At 52.6% G+C, this 15816-nt stretch overlaps 1 protein-coding gene across 11 annotated transcripts in view; it reads right to left on the bottom strand.

Moving 5' to 3' along the window:
- Positions 1-15672, bottom strand: part of ERMARD (ER membrane associated RNA degradation) — a 22143-nt gene extending 6471 nt beyond the window's left edge. For 3 of the 11 annotated variants that reach the window (XR_007127971.1, XM_047732486.1, XM_047732494.1), the window contains exons 1-12: positions 15536-15667; positions 14019-14217; positions 12446-12585; positions 11159-11260; positions 10788-10877; positions 8589-8686; positions 8020-8156; positions 6956-7070; positions 6241-6343; positions 3376-3405; positions 1969-2037; positions 1293-1466 (exon numbers count right to left, since the gene is read on the bottom strand). Coding sequence is in view for 10 of the 11 variants with exons in the window: in XM_047732486.1 (XP_047588442.1) it covers positions 1293-1466; positions 1969-2037; positions 3376-3405; positions 6241-6343; positions 6956-7070; positions 8020-8156; positions 8589-8686; positions 10788-10877; positions 11159-11260; positions 12446-12585; positions 14019-14217; positions 15536-15646 (1368 nt within the window). In the remaining variant the exon portion in view is untranslated. The other 8 variants (XM_047732490.1, XM_047732492.1, XM_047732488.1 and 5 more) reach the window with 8 other exon arrangements.
- Between the last annotated feature and the right edge of the window lie 144 nt (positions 15673-15816).

Raw genomic sequence — 15816 nt, 5'->3', positions numbered from 1 at the left:
TGGACACCGGGACTATGCAAGTTTGCCTACAGTCCTACTGGGGCGGCTGCAGGGAAACTCTGAACAAGAGGGATGGGAAAGTAACCTTCAGACACCGCACTCTGACAAAGGTGAGGACGGATACACAAGGAGACCAAGCCCACCGCACACACTACAAAGACGTCCGTCTGCCAAACGCTCTGGGGCCAACCTGCAAGCCTTTTGTCAAAAAAACAAAAAACAACAAACCGACAAAAAGATAAAAATAAGTAAACCAGATTCTCTAACTCACTCCCAGACGAAATCAATTCCGGCTGGATCAAAAGATGTAAATGGAAAAACGCCTTTTAAAGGATCCCGGGGAAATGCACATTTATGTTGATAATTTTGGAAACGAAAGGGTCTTTTAAGAATGATTCCAAATGCCTAAGCCAAAATGAAAAGACCTCAAAGCTTTAAGACAAGGAAGAAGCAACACGCACACTGGAGCGGCAAGTGCAGCTAACAAAACACAGAAACGCATATAATGGAGCAAAAGACATTAACTGTTCACAAAAGAATCACGCGCTTCCAACGAACAGTAAAAGCAAGTTTTGCTTCAGAACCGCACTTGTGCAAATTCCCTCACACGTGCCCAAGTGAGCAAGGTGCCACCTCGAGACCCTGTCACCAGCAGCGCCCCACCCGCCAGAACCCACCCCGTCCACGGGGACCAGCTCATGTCGCGAGGGTGCACTGCTAACGACGCCGGCAGCGGGCAGAAACCGCGGAGCGCACGGCCACGGACCGCGCTCTCCCTCTGGCTGTACCGCGTGCTCGTGGAAGGACGGGGCAACGCCCCTCCGTGAGCAGTGCTCACCCTGCCGGAAGGCGCCCCCGAGTGCCGTCACTTTTCCTATCACGTCTTCTGCTTTGTCTGAACCTCTCAACAATCTTTACAGTAAATGAGACGTGCGTCATTTGAAAACAAGATTAAAATACCAACAACTACCCCAAATTATTTGTTGTAAGATAATAAAAGAATCCGTTTACTGATCAATGCAAATATTCCATCCAACCAATTTAACCGTGATTTGTAAAACTTCCTGACCTACTGAATTAACCCCGTCTCACACACTGGTTCTTGATCACACGGCTTACGCGCACAGCAAACGCTCGCCTGTCATCAAGTTGCCACTGTGCTTCTGAGGGAGGCACGCTACGGCTCAAATTTAAAGAAAAGCTGATTAAGGGCTAATTACATCTGGAAATACACTCTAACCTGTCCCAGCTAGGTAACAGCTCGTCTAATGGTTCTCTCCCCCGTACGCTACCTTGAAGGCTGCTGACAGATCTTCATCAACGAATCTGAGCAAAAGGACCCCAGAAAACGCAAGCAACTGATCTGCTGCTTCCTTTGGAAATTCAGGTAAGTTGATTTCCCCGTGGCTTAAACGGTCTCTTATACGAGGGCCCTCCTGATGGTTTAAGAAATCCCAAAGAAACTCCTTTCAGAATGCAAACAGAGAAAATATTTTGTTAGTTTGCTAACCGAGGGAAGAAAGAATGGGCCACGCCTGACATCTCTAGGGACAGCAGCGTCACTTACAGAGACGCAGGAACTGAGCTGCACAGTTAATCACAGTCATAAAGCTGACATAGTGCACTGGGCTCCCCCGGGAACGGTCTCTCTACCTGCCGCCACAGCTTAGGGCGGGACACCCCCTCCCCCCGGGAACTGCATCTCTACCTGCGGCCGCTGCTCGGGGTGGGAACCACCCCCGAACTCCTGCCTGAACACAGCCCCTGCTCGTCCCCATCCAGCAGCCTCTCTCTAAGTGCCCTCTCTCGGATATCTCGCGCGGCTGGAGACAGTGTGGGGTGGTTCAAAAGCGCTCTCCGTGAGCACATCCCAGGCCACGGTGGGCTTCATTTTGGAGACGTGCTAATCACATCCGTAAGCTGAAGAGTATCAGATGGGAAAAGACGGGAAAAGGCCTAGTATTTTACCATCGCAGGCTCTCCAAGGAAAAGAGGAAGCTGATTGATTTTACCGTCGTTCAAGTGTTTTGCCAATATCTGAAACACCAAAAATAAATACATTAGTTAATCAGCATCACACCCGTACACCCACAGAATCTTCAGGGTCAGAAGATGCAGCCTCTGTGCTTACAACACACCGCCGAAGCCCGAAGCAAAGGAGATAAGGGTTGTCTTAGAGTCACAGCAGCTACCTGTTCTCTTAGCCGGTATGATGACCGCAGGAATACACGTGAACACACGTATCTCATGTGTGTGTATAAAGTGTTTGTGTTCACTTACATGTGTGTGTGTGATGACGGGTAGATGCGTGTATGCATGAGTTATCTGCACAGACGTGCACGGACGTCTACTGAGAGCTGTATCCACATGTACGGGGCTGGGGTGTGTATCAGTGTGTGTGTGTGCACATATGCTGTGTGTGCCCACACCTACTTCTGTGGATTTGACTGTATCTGTGCATGTGTTTCTGTATTATACGTGTATGTTTAACACAGATGCACACGTACACACACACGTGTAGGTGTGCATGTGTGTTCATGTGTGTATGTATTCGTGTGTACTTATGTGTTTCTGTGTGTTCACACATGTGAGTGTGTGTGTGTAGAAGCACACATCAGAATTACTTTACATGTCACTTCCTAACATACCAGTTTGGAACCCAACCACCCAATCCAACCCTACAGACCCTAATTCTGTACAGATGTAACTACACTATTGTGTTCAATCCTCACAGTATCAAACACGTCATGTGTTAAATTATAGCAAATTATTTACCTAATGGGATGAACTCTACAGGTGAACACGCACACTGCTTCATCCCGCAACCCCCAACCCATTCCTAAGGGATCTAAGAGTTATCTTAACGGCAGAGGAGCCTAAACACCTAACCCTCTCCAGAGAGAGGCTCCCTTTGGCTCCTCGGGGAGGCTAGCTCTTCGGGCTGCAGAATTATTATCCAGGATTACACACACACTAGCCTCTCCACTCTTCAGTGAAAAAAGACATTTTCAATGGCAATTTTTAGTGTTCGAGATTTCCAGCTTCAGAATCACACACCCAATCCACAGATTAGGTGCATCGGCTCACACCTACAACCGCAGTCCCTGCTCATCTCGTGGGCAAAACAAGCATTAATCTAATTTCTAAAATGTAGCCTTCACATAATCACGGCGTATATATTAGTATCTCCAGGCATTTTCCAAGGTTGCTCTTTCCACACCTTCAGAAACTAGGTTAATCATACTGGATCTCAAAATTAGCCTGAAAACTACACTTAATTCCATAATAAAGTGGGTTTTTTTTGCATATATGACTATTGATATTTCCTATGTAGTAAAAAACATTTTGTTTCTAGAAACTCCGTAAGTTACTTACTTCATCAAAGGTGGTATAAAGAGCCGTGGGCTTCAGACAAGGAGAGAAAACAAACAAAACAAAATGTAAGTAGAGTGACGTTACTCAAAAGAGAAAAAACAATTCTAGTAAACGGACACAAGTATGAAGCCTTGGTTTGAAAGTCAGCCTCGACCTGGCCGACTCTGCGAAGAACGTCGCTGGCATCACAGCACGTCACCAGACGGGAACCTACGGTGAACGTGGCAGTGGGGCCCGTGCAAACTGCCCTCCCACGCGCTTCAGCTCAGGCTCTTCCCGTCACGCAGCAGGACTCACACACACACACAGGTGCGTGCAAGTGAGCACGGCTGGACACGCTCTCCCACAAAGGGCCCGTCCTGCACGCTTCCTCGTGTAATCAGTCCCACCTACAGACACAGGCTCGGAGCCGGCTGCCTCAACACCCATTCCCGGCTTCCAAGCTCCCCGGAGGTGAGACCCCGGGCACCCCCCCAGGTTTCTCTGCAAACGGGACATGAGCAGTGCCCGTCTCGACCAGCTGCTGGGGAATGCAGCAAGATCGTACACACACTGACGAAGCCAGCATTCCGTGGACGCCAGCTCTCAAAACAGTGTCTTGTTTACTCATGCTTACTAACATGTTTTCAATTTAACGTTAAATTCCCGTCACCACCTGCTGCGACGTAAGATACTGTGAGGCCTGTATCTTTAGCCCCCAAGCCTCTACGGCTGACCCTGGAGCCTTCCCGCGCTCTGAACAGCCGACTGCCTACTAAATACTGAGCTTCTCACGGACCTCCGTAAACCGCGTGCATTAACTTCTACCTTATGTTAAGGAACTGATGGAAAAGCCCTATCTCTCACCCTCATACATAAGCTTCTTAAAGTCACGGGGTCTCATTTATTTATTATTATTATTATTTTTAAACACTTTATTTATTTGACAGACAGAGATCACAGGGAGGCAGAGAGGCAGACAGAGAGAGGGGGAAGCAGGCTCCCTGCTGAGCAGAGAGCCCGATGCGGGACTCGATCCCAGGACCCTGAGATCACGACCTGAGCCGAAGGCAGAGGCTTTAACCCACTGAGCCACCCAGGCGCCCCTAAAGTCACAGTCTTACTCCTCCTCCGACCTTCCACTGACCTCGGAAAGCTCCGGCTGGAAGCACTCAGCCAACAGTACCCATGGGCACAGCACTTCACAGCCTGGTGCGCAGAGCGTCTGCACGTGTGTGTCGCCTTATGAATGAACTGATGCCACGCTCATCCTGAACAAGAGCCGGGCCTACAGTCTAAGAGACTGTGGTAGAAAGTCATGCCACTTACTTGTGTGGTCAAATAGCGCGCAAGTAACCGAGTCTGTTTATGCCACCGTGAAGTCATCCCAAGCACATGCGAGGGACAGCTGGGACTGCCGGGGGCTCTGCTCTCTCTGCGGGGAGACAGATGCTGCACAGCACTGCCGGTCTCTGCCTGGGGCCGACAAGAAAGCACCAGGCGAGGGCACTGGGCGACACAAACCTGAGTGCCGCACTCTCATGGGCCTGCACAGAAGCCCACACGAACACACACGGAGGCAGAGCAGAAGTGCCCCAAGAGAAAAGCAGGATGAGGGGGAGAGAAGTGGCCGCAATGGAGTTGAGGCTCTGGGAGGTCATTCACGTGGCCTCCAGTGGTCAAGTGCGGACAGTGGGCAAAGCCTGCGGACAGACCTTCGGGAACCAGCGAAGGGTCTCAGTGATGCTGGAGGAATCCAAAAGGAGACTGATTGGAGGAAGGCGGGACCACACGGGGTCCCCGGCACGCGGCCGCCCCCCCAACACGTGCGGAGCGTGCTGCAGGCGTTGGGGAGCTGCTACGGTTTTAAGCAATGAGGCCTTAAGAGATGTAGGGATACTCATCGCTGGGAGAGGAGCTGGGGGACGCCCAGCACTGAGAGCGGGCAGGTGGGGCTGGACACTGAGTGGACGAAGGGGACACAGCACAAGGGGGTGTGGGTGGCTGGGGCCCAGCGCCCGAGTGGACGAGGGTAATCAGGAACTCTGGAGAACAAATTTGTGGGAGGAAAAGTGAGATTTTTAGAAATAAAGTAGTTTGAGACCTGGGGAAAACTCCTGAAAATGTCTGAGAACGTCCGGCGACTGGGGACCTAACTCGGGAACTGGATGAGCGGAGTCAGAGGCGGCGAAGGCCGGGGCGGCGGCGGCCTTTCACGCTCTGATCGGCTGTCCCGCCGCCGCTCTGGCGCCTCCACAGCTCTGCGTGCGTCGGGCCTTCATTTCATTAGGTTCAAACTATTTTCCAGTCCTTGTGCCCATGCAAGTGAGGTGGCTAAGACGTGGGAGGGAGTGAGATCTCCCAGCGGCAGATCCGGGGGGCACAGGGCCGAGAACGGAATTCTGAGGGACGCCGCCGGACAGGGGTGGAAAGTGGAAGCTGACCAAGCGAAAGTAACGAGTTCCAGGGAGGGCGGCCACCGCTGCTCACCCCGACCACGCGCCCCGCGGCACACGGCTGCCCAGAGGCTCCGCCTAGACTCCCTGGCAGCTCTGGGCCCAGAGCAAGGGGTGTCCTTCAACAGGGCCACCTCCTGGGGCTCCCAGGCTATGTGACAGTAACGGCTACAGACAGGAAACACGTGGTTTCTATTTTTATGACGAGTTTGAGATACGTGGAAATACAGAACCATCAGAAACAATCACAGATACTTATGTCCTATAAAACGTAACAGGAAGCCATAAAAAATGACACTTAAGTCTTCCAAAGAATATTCTTAGCTTAAAAATCCATTAAAGAGTAAACAAAACAAGGCATTAAAAACCTAATTCAGCAGAGAAAACTCAGTACAGCGACAACCTCCGGCAACCCCCTCAGCACGTGTACCTCAGCGGTCAGAAGTCTTCTCGGACACTGGTTAACGGCGGCAAAAACTCTCCTAAGTCCCGCCTCCAGCTGCGTCAGTAACAACACGGCACAGTCAGCAAACCTGTGAAATTGAAGGAAAATGGGCAAACCGCAAGCTTCCAAAGTAAACACCAGCACCAACCCCAAGTAACGGTCCTTGTTCCAGACATTACCAGTGAGTGGCCGGGGCAAGGTGGGGCAGCAGAGCTCGCCAACACGAGAGCGCGGAGTCACCATCTCCTTAAACCGTGAGTTTAAATCTATTTTCCACTGTTCTGACGTGAGAGGAAACACGCCAAGACTCTCTACGATAAGATACCATCAGAGATCTGCCCGTTCTTCCCACTTGTAAGAAACACTCCAATTCCAGCATTTGGGCGGGTTTCCAAGGTACGAATGAACGTCCAGACCGCGGAACCCGAAGGGAGGCAAAGGCTGTGGACCTCACGACGCCCACAGGCATCTACGTTGCTCCCCAGGAGAGAGCAGAACTTCCTCCTCCTCCGTGCAGGATTCTCTCACACGGGACGCACGGTTCTGTCATAGTAACAACTCGCCTGACATCGAAAAGTTGATTCCAAACGATGATTATCAGTATCGACTGCACCAAAAGGCGGACGTGCAGGGCCTTAGTCAACGCTGTGAAGGTATTTAAGCGCAGCCCTCCCAGAGAGGGACCAGCCTCGTCACTTACCTGTGTGACCGGAAGCTGAGGAACGCAGCTTCCCAGTACGGCATCATGACCTTCCGGATGAAGGTGGAGTTCCTCATCACGTCTTCTAACACGCCAAGTACCTCGGGCGTAACGTCTGTGAAGTAACCATCACACTCACCCACTGAAGCATGACGTGAGCGGGCGCAGGGCAGGTACCCAGAGTCTTAGGTGAGCCTGGCACCCGGGGGGCAGAGGGACATGCACCACCGCCTCTTTAGTGACTCAGGCCACAGCTGTGAGGAGGACGTCAGGGCTGACCAGCTGACCATGCTGGCCAAGGAAAGACACGTCTCCAGAAGACAGAGGAACAAGACCCAACCCTGAGGTGAACTGCGGGCTCTGCCTGATGATGGCGCGTCCGTGCGGGTTCCTCCCGCACAACGGGGCCCTGCGGATCCATTTTGTTCCAAACAAAAAACTGCTCTAAGAAGTAAAGTCTTAAAAAGTATACATTATTGGCAGTCACCAGACTACCCAAGGGTCCGAGGCACAAATGGGCATAGCCTGCTGGGACTCAAGCGAGCTGGGCTGCTCCTACCATGACTTACACCAGACACACAGCTCCTACGGCTCCGCTGCCCACTGGGAAAGGAAGAGGCTCGGAAAGGTCGTGTCCCCCGCACCCACTAATTTGGTCAATGGCTTTGTCACAGAAGGTAACAAAGAGGACAGAGGAGGAGACCACCTAGGTTGTTGGCCTCTTTGGCATCATGATGGCACACATAAAAGTAGGAGAGCTCAAAGCAGAAGGGACTGTACGTTGCCAAACGGTCCCAAGGCGTCTGGATGTCCACACCCCTGCAGGACGGACCACATCTGGCACGACTAATGGATTCACGCAGCCACGACTCGCAGACTCCCCAGCACAACCCAGGGGCGCGGTGGGAAGAGGTGAGGTTTTACGTAACGAAGTTTAAGCAGCTTCGAAACGTCACGTTCTCCAGCCTCTGGAGAGCACGGAGTCTACCTAAAGGGTCAAGTCCCCACGCTGCTTCCTGACTTTACCCCTTTCTTCAAGGGAAACCGTGCGGCGCAGCACTTGCCAGGGAAAACAGCCGCCTCCTCCAGGTGTGGGAGAGCTACGCGAGGTCGGTGCGCCAGCACACGTCTCGTTTGCTCCAAGTACCTCTTCAGCAGCTGGCCCAGCCCCGCGGTCAAGAGCATCATCATTGAACAGTACCTAGAGCAAAACAGCACAGGATCGGTCAGAAAAACAGACGGTCACGCAGAGATTTCCTTTCAAAGGAGCAAGTTTAAAACTAAGACAGTACACCGCCGTTCAACGGCAGGAAACTCCCCCTGCCGGTGGGAATTCAGGTACGCGAGGGCTGGGAGGCTCACGAGCACAGTCCTCGGGGTCTCCCACTCCCCAGCAGGCGGTGGCTCTTGTCACCTCCGCGAGGCTCAGCCTACAGCTGCCCCTGGGCTGGAATTCAGCGGGGCCCAACCCTGTCACCCGCCACGTGTCCAGTGGCCTCAGTCTGATCTCACCAAGTTCCTGCGTCAAAACGCTCATCGTTCCCAAACCACACCTTTCCCTGATGTAAGACTCAAGATAAGACAAACTCGAGTGTCTCACAGGACAGAGAAAATTACTTTTGCAGCAACGTACTTCGGGGGGATCTCGCGAGGGGAGGCAAACCCGTGCCACAGCACGTTACGCAAGTTGAGTCCACACGGGGATCCGACGAAGACCTTCAGCACGTCCATCTGAGCAGGTTAAGAACAGGTTACCGGAGAGCTCGAAGTCAGGAACCACGGGACAGACCGACGGAGCAGCGGAGAACGTCCACAGACCCGGCGCCCCGGCTGCGCTACAGCACTGGCAGGAGGAGGAGCAGCATTCCAACGTCTCTGGGCGCACAACACGCCGAACACATTTTGTGTATCTGCTACTCCTTCCTCCTCAGAATAACCTACGAGGAGGCCACTACCATTCACCCCACCGTGCAGACGAGGAATGCACGCATGGAGAGCTAAACGCGAGGTCTTGGGGGCCACGAGCCATCGAGGGGAACAAGGTCCGTCCCAGGCTAGGCCGCTCTCATCCTGCACCTCCCGTGTGCCTACTACGAGGTGAACAGATCACAAAGCAGGGAACAGAGAATCCACAGACGGCAGGCCCTGGGGAGCGGCTGGCCCACGGATGCTCCGAGCCCAGGCCTCCCCTACTTGGCCGCTGGCTGGAGGCTCAGCAGTCACCTGCTCCTGTCCCTTCACTGACAAAGACGCCAATGATGGGGATCCTGGCTACTGGACGGCAAGGCTCGTGCACCTCCGGGGGCTCACTCTCGGTGTGGAGCACCACACTTTGGAACAGATTCGGGAAAGATGGAGGATATGCAGAGACTAAGAGAACTCAAAACCAAGTCACACGATAAGGAAGAGGGAGGCCCCAGAAGATGCGGGGAAGGAAGGAAAGCTGTCCGCAGACGCTGAAGGACCCTTGCTGAGTGAGAGGAGGACACAGATGCAGAAATCCTGAATCTCTCTCAAGCGGCAGGCCAAGCCAGAGCGGAAGCTACAAAGAGGCGTTCCAAGTCGGCATCAGAACCCTTGGCAACCAGCCCCTCCCTCCAAGCAACTCCAGAAACTCTTCACGCTCACATCAACTTTTAATACTTGAATAGTAACGCCTACTACTAGTAATCGTAATAATACTCTCTTAGCTAAGGGCACCTGCGTGGCTCAGTGGGTTCAGCCTCTGCCTTCGGCTCGGGTCATGATCCCAGGTCCTGGGATCGAGCCCCACATCGGGCTCTCTGCTCGGCAGGGAGCCTGCTTCCTCCTCTCTCTCTCTCTCTGCCTGCTTGTGATCTCTGTCTGTCAAATAAATAACTAACATCTTTTTAAAAGGGCTTTTAAGTACTCTTTTAGCTTTATTTATTAATTTAACTTACCACTAACTTGAACGGCTCATAGCACCTGCGCACTGAGAAACGCACGAGCCTGCGCATGAGTGGAAGGATCTGGGGCCGCGAGTGGCTACGGGTCGGCGAGAGGCTAACGGCACCCAGGCAGGCGACAAGCAGCAGGTCGGAACATCTGGACATGTGTCAGAGCCCCGGGTACTACAGGAACCTTGTACTTGAGCTTCACTCTGTACTCTCCCCGAAACACAGCGCTCTCTAAGCTGACAAGGAACCACTGTAAGGTGGGAGGGCTTTACTGAAAAGAATTTCTTATTCAAAAATGAGTCTAGCTGGGAACACGTGACAGCAGTATTTCAAGCGTCATTCTGGCTCAAAGGCTGGGCTTTGTGCAGGACGCTATCCCGGCGTTCTCCTGCACCGGGACCAAAGCTTACTCATTAAACAGCCTCAGTCATGTGTCCCGAGGAAGGTTCTGACGAAGTAAACAGCTCTGCGTGTTTTTAAATTGACGTCTAGCATTTTTTCACTCTAAGTATGAGCAGTCGCAAAAGGACATAAATTCCTGCAGGTTAAAATAAATGGATACTTTAGGATAAAACCTTAGTATCACTCCCTCAATGATTAAAATTTTATCCTGGAATGTTATTATGATAATTATCAATGCATAATTAATGAAGGCAACAGAGTCCAAATTGTTCCCCCGGCTGGCCCCCGGCCGTCCCACCACAAGCTAGTAGAGCACACGGAGACTCAAGAAAAGAGACACGTGTCTTGCGGCGGGAAAGCCGCAATGCTGAAAGGGGCGGTGGGAAAGGAGAATGCGCCCGAACCACAGCTCTCACGAACGCTTTCCCGTAGGCATCCGTTTCTGAGAAACCCGGGTCGAGCTACCACGAGCGGCTCTGTGCTGTCCTGTCAGGTTCAGGCGAACAACTCACCACAGGCCGCCCGAAGACCGCAGCGAGCTCCTCAGACGCAAGCAGGTCTCGCAGAAGGAAGGGGCAGTCCTTCCCGAGCAGGACGAGCACCTGCGGAGCAGACAGGAGCGCGTCCGAGCTGCGCGGCGAGCAGCCAGTCGACGCGCGGAGACACGCACGCATAAAGCCACTGTTTGCACAAATGAGTGAGAAAAGCAACAAAGACACCGATGTTTTGATTTCATAATCATTCAAAAAGAAAAATACCAAACACCTGTGCCAAATGATTACCTTTCATAGGGAAACAGTAACTGAAATCAAGAAATCCGCGGACAGCTGGAAGAGCTTTATGTTTTTCGCATACTTGAGTGAAAGAAAGTTCTCACACTTACATCTCCCAAAGCCCGTTCTAGACACGCCGTCAGTTTCATTAAGCCAAGAGAGATGGCGGGACCCTGGAGGCTTTCCAAAGCAGCAAATATTTCAGGAAATAACTGTGCAGAGGAAGACATACGTTAGAATCTGTGATCAGCAGGAAACATTGCTCAATCCCATCTACGAAATTCAAACTTCTAAAGGTTTCAACTGGTACATTTTCATGACCTTTCTGGTGCAAGTAGACATTTTCTACACACATACACAGCTGACCCCTGAACACGGGTCTGGACCCCACAAACACAGTGTGGTATTGTAAGTGTATTTTTCTCTTCCTCATGATTTTCTTAGTCGCTTCTCTCCAGCTGACTTCACTGTACGAACACAGTAATGAGCACAGAACACACAGAATACGTGTGGACCGACTATGTGCATCATCAGTAAGGCCTGCGGTCAGGGAGGCTAAGAGCAGTTCGGTTCCGAGGGAGTCCTGAGTCACGTGCAGATCTGCCACTGCACAAGGGCTGGGCACCCTAGCCCTGCATTGTTCAAGACTCAACTGTAACAATAACTAAAGAATCAAAAACTGCTTAATATCTAAGGAGTTCTGAACATTTTTTCCCCTTCATTTAAATGTTCACTGAAAGCAGTAAATCTGGCAGGACTATAAATGGGAAAGTCAGCTGTTTTGATCTAAATCTTTTTTCCCATTTTGATTAGTTCTAAGCCGATAAACGGAGGCAGCTCAGCCTGTCGGGTAAGAGCCTTACAAGGGGGAGAAGCAACGACCCTTCCACCTACATCAAGAAATCCGAAGTACTTTAGAGGAAGACCCTCCAGAGTCACCGAGCTGTTGTGCTCATTACAGGTGCCAAGTGCAATGGCGGGACCCAAACAAGGTCTGGGCTTGGGCCCACACTCACCTCCTCCCTGCGATTCCCCTCCACAAACCACCTGGCTTCCCTGTCCGCTATCTAAAGAACGCCTTACGGTCTGCCCGTGAGGTCTTTGCTCTTTCCCTGGGGCGGTCCATTCTCGGTGTCCCAGGACTGACACCCGCATACCCAGCTACTCCCCAACCCCCTCCACGGATAACGCCTCCCAAACCTTCCTTGGTTCCAAGGATGTTTCTTAGCTTGGGCCATGGCTACTGAATAATAGTCCAAGTTTCCCTCAAAACCCTCCAGCCTTTTCACAGGTGGTGGGCTTCGCAGATGGAGGAGACGAAAGATGAGCAGGTAACCAGGGCCTCTACGCAAACTCTGCAAAGTCTTGTATTTCTAAAGGTTGTTCACAAGCCAAACCTCTGGAAAAGCTGTCCACTGCAGCCACGGCGCGTATCGGGTCTCAAACTGTCCCTTGGTCAGAGATAACAAATGTGAGTGGACGGCCTCACACACAGGGCCCAGCAGCCGCACGCTGCCCCGGTAATCCAGACTCTGGGCTGCGGGGGTAAAAAAACCAGTGTTAGTGCCACAGCTCGGCCACAGCTCCGTGTTAGGTGACGAAAGTGCCTAGAGCATCAGAGAACACGTACTTCAATCAGGAAGTTTCCATGAAATCGACAACCGGTTTCTAGGAGCCTATAATAAAGCTACCCTGATACTGTGGGAGTAAGTTACATAGCACTCATCTGACAATAAAACAAAATTACACTATTAGCAGGGTTTGGAAAATACACAAAGGTTAGTCAAGACAAAATATCTTCTTCACTTTACTTGTATGTAAGTTTATACAAAATCAGGTTTATAGGGGCGCCTGGGTGGCTCAGTGGGTTAAAGCCTCTGCCTTCGGCTCAGGTCATGATCCCAGGGTCCTGGGATCGAGCCCCGCATCGGGCTCTCTGCTCAGCAGGGAGCCTGCTTCCTCCTCTCTCTCTCTGTCTGCCTCTCTGCCTACTTGTGATCTCTGTCTGTCAAATAAATAAATAAAATCTTTAAAAAAAAAAATCAGGTTTATACTGTACAATCTTTTAACCTGATTTTTTTACTTGACATTATTAGACCATGAGATTTCCAATGACGTTATTTTAGAACATACGAATTTTTTGTTTTAATTTTTTGGTAAGTTTGAAACAACATTCACCCGGTTCACACCCAAAAAGTGTAAAGCGGGTGAAGGTCTCCCTTCTGGCCACCCAGTTCTCCTTCCAATAGCAACTACAGTTACTAATTTCTTGGGTACGTTTAGAAATATTTATACATACACAAGCAAAAACAATTATAAGCCCCCCCCCATTTTCTCACTTAGCCACACGGTTCAGCGATGGGCTTCTCAATCCTTCGTACTACGGCATAACGCTCTCTTGTGTGCCTCTGTCGGAGTGACCCTGTACATTTGGCTGTTTCCAATGTCTGGGTTTTGTTGTTTTTTTTTTTTTTTCCTCCAATTTTTGCTTATAATCAGCACCAAGAGTAGACTCTTTTACACCTGCAAGTGCGCCCATCTTACAAATTCCTGGGATGAAACTGCTGGGCCAGGGAATGTTCATTTGAAATTTTTCTATTATTAAATTTCCCAACCCACTTCCCTGCTCTAAACAATGAACAATGAAGCCTGGATCATTTAAGACAGCCGTGGAACATCCTGCGGGTCCCTTCCTCCCAGAATTCCCAGCACTCCGACTTCCTTCTCTCTTCCATCGACTGTTGGCCTGGAGTGAGACTGTGCCACCCGCGGCCGCCTCCTCACCCAGGGCTTCCTGGGCTCGGCACTCCCATCTCTCTGCTGTGCTCCTCTGGCCTCACTCCCTCTCGTGTCACCTGACCTTCTCCTGTGCTGAGCTAGGTCCGTGTTATAACAAGTTCTAACTAAGAGAAACAATGGACAGAAAGGAAGGTTTTAGAGTCAAGACGTTTTAAACGGACCAGCACTGACATGCGCTCGGGGAGCTGAGAGCACACAGACCTGACCGTGTATACATCACACAGGCTGTGATGGTCGGCCAGCACACGTCTCCCCTCTGGGTTACAATGCGATCGATATCCCAATTTTCTCTGACTTCGAAGCCCAGTTTACAGATCATATCATAGACTGGGGGAGACAGACAAGTGGCAGTCGGATCCTCCATTAGCATCTGAAATAAGAAACATAGAAGACACTATTAAAAAGAAGTAAAAACAGTAATATCCGTTATATATTCAAGTAACGAGAAAATCCCATTCCATCTTAAGCACGGAATGTACTCAGGTGCAGCTGCTGCGAACACACTTGCCGGCTCTCGTGAGCTGTGTGATTAAAACGCTATGATTAAATGTTAAAGACAGTTTACATAAATTTTTCAAATAGATGTTGAAGATGTTTTAATACTGTCTGCGAAGGTACGAGATTACAGAAGTACATCTTACAGACAGTGCTTTGTTCCTTTCAGCGCTCCTACCTGTCCCGGAAGTTATCAAAATGAGCGGTTTTTCAAAATGGGAAACGGAAAAGCAGAAAATCAAGCACAATGAGAAAAAAAGCAAGTAAAGAGCCTCCGCCTCCTTGTGTGGTATGAGCAGCAGCAAACCGCGCTTTTACGTGAAGGATTCAGTAATACCCAAATCCTAATTATCCCCGCGTAACCCTAACGGCATCTTATAAACCCGCAAAGGAGTCACACTCTGGGACTAAAGTCCCCACGGGGTCTTCACCTGATGGGTCACGTCCGCGTCCCGACGGGAGGGACGAAGCCCGGGCAGCTCCCCGTTCTGGAAGCCGGTCACCTCGAGTTCCTCGCCCGCCTCGGCATCCCCGTCCCCAGCGGCCTCACCTGCCGGTGTCCGCAGCCCCCCGGCCGCCGACCAACCGTCCACAGACCCGGCGATAGCGCAGAACCGTCAGTGACGCTGTGGCCGACCAGGAACCACGGACACCGCAGGACCCGCTCCCGCTGCCGCCTGTCCCCCTCCCGCCTCTGTCCCTTGGGGCTTCTCGCCCGCAGCGGCCGAGCCGTCCGCACTCTTCCCGGCACCTGGAAGCTCCGCTTCGTCCCCCGCGCCCCCGGAGACCCGGCACCAGCCGTCCCACGCCTGCTCCTCCAGGTCCGCCTCCCGGAACCGCCGGGCCCACCCCCCAGGGAGACGCCGGTCCCGGCGGGGCGGGTCGGAGCCTCCCGAAAGCCCCTCAGCGTAAAGCTCCCAGCGCTGGGCCGGTTCTGACGCCGGGGTCGGCCGCTCGCGGGCGGCTCCCCGGTGCCCTCACGGAGCCCGCTCCTTCCCCCACGATCCGCACCGCCGTGACCCTGCTGAAGTCCGCCCGACCTAGCGCGCTGTCCCCGACCCACGCGGCACCGCACCCTGAGGGCCCCCGCGCTCCGGCAGCATTTCGGCTCCAGGCGCGCGCGCCGGTTCCGGAGCGACCCGGGCCGAACACCACAGCCCGGAGGTCGCTCCGCCGCGGGGTCGGACACTCACCCCCGCAAGAGCCGCCCCACGGCCTGCACCAAGGCGGGTCTCACACGGGACGGACCCGGACACGGCGCGGCCCCGGGACGCAGGCAGCGGCCGCTGCGGAGCGACGCTCATCCCACCCGGGAGGAAGGGAACGCGCTTCACCGGGTCCCCGCAGCCTTCAGCTCCCGGAGAAACGACATCCCGTCCGCTCCCACGGGGCGCGTCTCCGGGGTCAGGGTCGGGGGCCCGGCCGCGCCGGCGCAGACTCGACGGAGGTGCAGAGCCGGCGGGGCCAGCCGGGA

Source organism: Lutra lutra, chromosome 6 (genome assembly GCF_902655055.1).
Source record: "Lutra lutra chromosome 6, mLutLut1.2, whole genome shotgun sequence".
In the NCBI taxonomy this organism is placed as follows: Eukaryota; Metazoa; Chordata; class Mammalia; order Carnivora; family Mustelidae; genus Lutra; species Lutra lutra.
This window is presented reverse-complemented; position numbering and strand designations above follow the sequence as displayed.